This window comes from Bidens hawaiensis, unplaced genomic scaffold (assembly GCF_021521415.1).
Source record: "Bidens hawaiensis isolate Kalapana, Puna unplaced genomic scaffold, B.hawaiensis_p1.1 tig00016505_1, whole genome shotgun sequence".
Lineage (NCBI taxonomy): Eukaryota > Viridiplantae > Streptophyta > Magnoliopsida > Asterales > Asteraceae > Bidens > Bidens hawaiensis.
In genome coordinates this window covers 297904-304062 of record NW_027492516.1, presented here as the reverse complement: position 1 = coordinate 304062, position 6159 = coordinate 297904, and the positions used below count along the sequence as shown (strand labels likewise).

The following is a 6159-nucleotide window of genomic DNA, read 5'->3' as shown; positions in this document are numbered from 1 at the left end:
GTGGTCCTGCTTATGTAAGCTTGTTTGGCTCGATTAGTACAAAACACCCCCTCAAAGTTATTAATGTTGAGCTCTCTGACCAACAATCTTTCTTTACATTCTTCGGTGAGGTATGTAACAAAAACATCTTTCTTATAAATTGGTTCCCTACTAGTATTTTCATCTAGATTAATAGTATAATATCGTTCATGTAATAAATGTTAAATGACAAACAATTACTAAAATTTACAAAAATATGATTAGCTTACCAATCTAACATGATATATACTCATAGTATTACCAGTTGTATTGTCTGTATGGCGGGATGCTACTGTTGGTGCTCATTTGGTTTGCTTTCACGCTTTCGAACTTCTTGTTCCATCTCTCTGTTTTCCAAACCTGAAAAATAAACATATGTTATATAAAAAAGAAAAGACATTGTGAAGAAAAAACAACTACCTATTAACTCTCTTACATCATACATCTAGCTATTAGATCATTATTTCCATAACATTAGTATAAAATACACTAAGTTCCGAAATCGTGTAAACATGTTTTGTTTATTCATTATTTTTTGTCAAACTTACATGAAAATATATACAAGTAACTTAAGAAAAAATGAAACTTTTATCAATTTGTTAGATCAAAACAATGTTTTTAATTATTGTTACTTGTATAATTGTATGTGACAATGAGGACTCAATCAAACATCATTCCCCTCTTATGTGGTCACGTATATAGAAAAATGCATACATATACCAAAACAATACATGTATATATATAATACATATACTCTCTCTCCTCTTTCTTCCTTTGCAGCAGCTGTCAATTGTTACACCAAAGCCATAAACTCACCCCACCCCTCACTTCTGATGTACAGCAAATAATAGTTTGCAACTGTCGGATTCCCTCTCTCTCTCTCTCTCTCTCTCTCTCTCTCTCTCTCTCTCTCTCCACCACTCTTTTTCTAGGTTTTTTTGAGCACCCTTTTCATCAAACACCAGAAACAACAATCTTTTCTTTCTAATATTCATGGAAGAAGTTGACGACAGAAACAGAAAACAAGAAGCTGATAGTTTTGATTCTGCATGAATATTATTATCATTATTTGATCAACAAACAACAGAACCTGTTCAAGTTCAAGTTCAACATCAACATTAATATTAATATTAATATTAATGGCTTACCAACATTATCGATCTCCCTTTGGTGACACCACTCTAACCAAAGTCTTTGTTGGTGGACTTGCTTGGGAGACACAAACCGATGAAATGCGTACATATTTTGAACAATTTGGTGACATTCTTGAAGCTGTTATTATCACTGATAAAATCACCGGCAAGTCTAAGGGTTATGGATTTGTAAGTTATCTTTATTTCTTCTATTGTTTACTTTTATTCACATTTATGAGAAAATGTATTATTTTTTTAATCTTCTTTGGTGATTAATGGGTTGTTTCCCAAATAAAACATTTTAACTACAAACCTTCCAAGACAACTGTCATGCATGTTTTTGTGTGTTTTCTTATATGTTCAAGGATATGTCATATTAACTATGTACCCAAAAAGTTATTATTGTTACTCTTGTGTCATTTATTGTTTTCATTTATAACATAAGAGTTATGATATCAAAATAGTTACGCAAAAACTAGTATTACAAAACACTAAATGTGATAACAAAATAAAAAACAAATTTAAAATTTTGACAATAGTTATATTTTTCAAATTTTGTACGATTTAGCTACAAATGTACATGTTAATCAAACTAATTTACTCATATAAATATTTTTTAAATTTTAGATGAGAAAAGTGAGAAGCAATAATTATTATTTTTACATAGTATGTTTTCAATTTAATTTATTTAAAATGAAAAAAAAAACGAATTGTTCATTTTGTTTTTTTCCTTTAAAACAATAAGCATCATGCCTAATTACCTATATCCATCTCATACATAAGTGTGTATATATATGTGTGTGTAAATGTATTTAAAAGAGTGTATTTTCATTTAACTGTTAGATAGATTCACTTCATTATAGTAAATAAATATACAAACTTTTTGTAATATATAATATATATTTCAGGTAACTTATCGAGACCCTGAATCTGCAAAACGTGCTTGTGAGGACCCAAACCCTATGATAGATGGAAGAAGAGCCAATTGCAATATTGCATCTCTTGGACGACCTCGACCCTCTCCTCAAGGTATATATATATATATATATATATTTTTGTTTTTAAATCTTTTACATTATTTTATTATTATTAACATCTTATGGCTTGTGTTCCATTTTATTAAAACGAGATTTATGAACCCCATAATTAATTTAATAAAAAAACACTAATTTAATATCATTGTTTTTATTGAACCCTAGGGAGGAATCAAGGTGGCAATATTGCATTCCAAGGTCCTAATATAATGGGTCAAGGTTCATCATCATCTTATAGTGGAGTGGCACAACCGCCACCGCTAGGGCCTCCGCCGCCACATCCACCACCACCTTCCGTCATGTATCCACCGTATGGGTAAGTTTTTTTTTTTACATTTTTATACATTTAGTAAAAAAGTGAAGTAAAAAACATTATAAATTCAAGGACAGTTGGTATTGACAGAAGAAATGTGGGTGTGGGGGCATATATATCTATATAAATGAGTTGGCAACATAAAAGTTGTGCCAGTGCTTAAATGACATACAGGGTTGACTTTACAATTATATATATACAGGTTGCGAGTATTAAATTATTAAATAATTATATAAAATATTGTAAAAAGGTTTAATGTATCATTAACATTTGATAAAGTATAACTTATATAGTTATATTATAGGATAAAAAGTATAGTGTTTTAATTAATTAATTCTACAAGAAAAAAGAGTAACTTTAATACCAAGTTGGCTGCCATTGCAGGCTTACATAAAACTCCAGACAACCTTCAGCTTTTACAGATTTTTAATGGTCCCGTTTATTTTTTATTTTTTATTTTAATCATTTAATAAAAAACATTAAATATTTATTTATTTGATTGTAACAATCTAGAATTATTTTACGATTAATTCTAATCAAATCGGCTATGATCGTTGATTGCAGATACGCGGCATACCCTCCCGATTATGCCTACCAACAAGTAAGTCTATAAACGCCAATACTTTTTTTTAGTTTTTTTTTTGCATATTAGAAGTTTAGAACAATATTTATACCTTTTAAAGTATTTATTTAAAAAAATTATATTTTACTTTTGAAACCAGGACTTCATTAAAGTGAAGAGAAATTATCATCGTACTTTGTTTGACTACGTTATTGTACTACGTTGGCACAAATAAGTTGCAATATATATATGCAATATATTTTACTTTTTAATTGCACCCTAATCAAATTTATTTTTTTGAAAGAAAAAAGGTAAATAGATTAAAATTTTCTAAAAGAAGAAATGTTAAACTATAGTTTCTAGTTTCAATGTTCAAAACCAAAGAAGCAGTACTCAAGCAGTATCTCATTTTCTCTAAGAGAAGTGATCAGTTCGAATCTCATTGATGACAGATTAAATGTCGTGAGTGAGTCCGGGGTTTTACCACATTATGCCTTCGGGCAGTGGATTTCCCCTCGAATTGATGATGGGTTGGGTTATTAGCATTCTCTGTGATCATAAATGTGAGTGCCCTTTTACCATGGGTGTCATCGGATAGCCGCGCTTCTTTGTTCGTTAATAAAGAAGGTTTATATATATATATATATATATATATATATATATTTTTTTTTTTTGAACATTCAAGCTTTCCTCCTACTATTTACATTATACCGTCAATGCCAGGAATCGAACCCTAGACCTCTCACCAAAAGGCCAAAGCCTTTACCATCCCACCAAAGTGGTGATGGCAGAAGGTTTAGATATTCACTTTTTGAATAAAGTACATTGTTAAATTATAAAATATTTATGTAATTAAAGTTGAAGATAGTACTTTACAACTAAGGCTGCAGAAAGTACAAGTTTTAATAACATGAAAATGGGTGGGAGTGTGGTTTAGCAGGCAATGTACAATCCAGCACTTCAGCAGCCATACTACCATCAAGTTTATGGGCCCACAGGCCCAACAGTCTCCCCACCATATTATTATGCTCCCACACCCAGAGGAACATTTGCTGCACCACAGGCGCAACGTATGCAAGGACCTTCTTACATCTACTATCCTACGCCGCAGATGGACCCGTCAACATTCCCTGGCTATCTTACGCCCACTCCTCCTCCTTTGTTACTACCCACGAGGCATCCTTTTCCTTCTCCCTCCCCCACGGGTAAGTGCCACTATTATTATAATTATAACTTTATTATAATATAATATAAATGCATTTATATTATTATATATTATATATTCATATGTTAATGGATATATATACTTTTTTTAATATTGCCTATCAATCAACATGTTAATAATGTAGAATAATAACCATGTGAAGATACCATAGGAATTCATGTAAATTAAATATATATATAAAAAAAATTATAAGTAATGTATGTATATATGTGTGTGTGATAATGGTGGGGCCCATAAGAACCATGTGAGATGAGCTGTAAGGGGTGATGGTCATAGGCCCATTATGGGGTCAATGGGGAAGTGATGCCAGATGTACAAAATGAGTAAACCAAAAACAGTCAAAAAGTTGGAGTACATGTGAGGACAAGATCATTTGTTAGTGTAGGGTGAGTTTAGTAAGGTTAGATTTCTCTTCATTGACTTGGTTATGATATTAGTTGGGTGTTTTTTAACCTTAATCAACCAATTGTGGATTTTAGAGCATTAGTTCACATTTCACAAGGTTGTTGTTCAAGTGTCATCTTGATATATTAAGCTTTTGTCATTTTGTTATGAAAATAAGTCTTAACCATAAAATAACAAGATCTATATCTGATTTGATTTTGTTTAACTTGAATTTGTGTCTACAAAAGGTTAAAAGAGTTACGTTTGTAAGTCGGAGATCATAATCTAATGAATTATAGGGCTATTTTGGTGATGATAGCATTCAAATTCAACACCCTAAAATCTAGAGGTGTGATGGCCGATTAATAACCGCCTATGCTTGATTTTTATAACATTGGTTATAACTATGTTATTAGTGTGCTAAAATTTTGAACACTAAATGAATTTATATATGTTAACGTGGGCTAGCCCACTTGGTAGATGCGCGTGTCTTCTAAACGCAATGTCTTAGATTCAAACCTGAACAAAAGAGTAGTTTAGAATTATTTGTGTAAACTAAAAATATAAGTAGCATTTAGCGTTAAAGAAAAAAAACAATAATTTATATATCTAGCGGTTGATATGAATTACAGCATATATCTAGTCTTTCTGAATTTAAAAATAATTCCTAAACAAGTATATTTCAAGATGTAAAAATCGTATTGTAACATTCTCAATAATACTTACCTATATGCATGTGACATATACATACATACATACAATATGTATGTATGTTCGTATGCATGTTAGCCACTAGTTTACAAACAATAGTGACTGACCACTTCCCAAGAATTGGATTGTCCCCTGCTTTATTGAGTTGTACGTTATGAAAAAATGGTAGTACAATATTATTCAAAGATGCATCTTTGACCATTTTACATGTGTTGTTTCTTACAGGTTCCCAAACTCCACAAAATACAAGAAGTGAAACAGAAGGTGGTGCAGTAACCTCAGAGAGTCCTAACACCTAAAACGGATGAAAAACGTACACATGTTGGCTAAAAACCAAACAAAATACACTATTGACAAATATTCATCAATGGCCCTTCAACTCTCTTGTATTCTTCAATTTTTCTGAAAGAATCATCATAAATAATTTCTCTTTTGGTCACAAAGATATATGCGACTTCCCGTCGTGCTGATTATTCTTTTACCTACGAGTCACAATTCTTTTAAATTTCTTTTATTTATGGTTAATTGTTGTAACTTTTTTTTTCCTAAAAAGAAGATTTCACGACATTTTAATTAGAAGTAATGGCTCATTTTGATACCTGAAAGGGTTTTTTGATATGAAATCGTTTTTGTTTAGAAATGGTAGACTTTTGTGACGTGGCTACAGGAGAGTTAATATCTTATGACGCTTGATGTCGTAAAATTGTTTATGAAAAGTGTTGGTCCTATTGATTTTCATGATTAGGGTTCTCCATTCAACAGATTTAGCTTGTATTTTT

The 6159-nt window shown here is 31.0% G+C and overlaps 1 protein-coding gene across 2 annotated transcripts; it reads left to right on the top strand.

Moving 5' to 3' along the window:
* The first annotated feature begins 693 nt into the window (after positions 1–693).
* Positions 694–5814, top strand: LOC143551646 (uncharacterized). 2 transcript variants are annotated; one of them, XM_077042037.1, is made up of 6 exons: positions 694–1340; positions 2060–2180; positions 2351–2501; positions 3063–3099; positions 4001–4265; positions 5606–5814. In XM_077042037.1, exons 1-6 carry the CDS (start codon positions 1158–1160, stop codon positions 5677–5679), a joined length of 831 nt encoding a protein of 276 aa, XP_076898152.1. In that variant the 5' UTR covers positions 694–1157; the 3' UTR covers positions 5680–5814. The 2 variants fall into 2 exon arrangements, with proteins under 2 accessions (XP_076898152.1, XP_076898151.1); XM_077042036.1 differs by having other exon boundaries at positions 3998–4265.
* Positions 5815–6159: the final 345 nt, after the last annotated feature.

Excerpts from the sequence above, each read along its gene's own strand:
- LOC143551646 (XM_077042036.1), top strand. The coding sequence starts at position 1,158 with ATGGCTTACCAACATTATCGATCTCCCTTTGGTGACACCACTCTAACC. Across the intron at positions 2,181-2,350 it reads ACCTCGACCCTCTCCTCAAG|GGAGGAATCAAGGTGGCAAT; the intron begins GTATATATATAT and ends ATTGAACCCTAG. Across the intron at positions 2,502-3,062 it reads GTCATGTATCCACCGTATGG|ATACGCGGCATACCCTCCCG; the intron begins GTAAGTTTTTTT and ends CGTTGATTGCAG.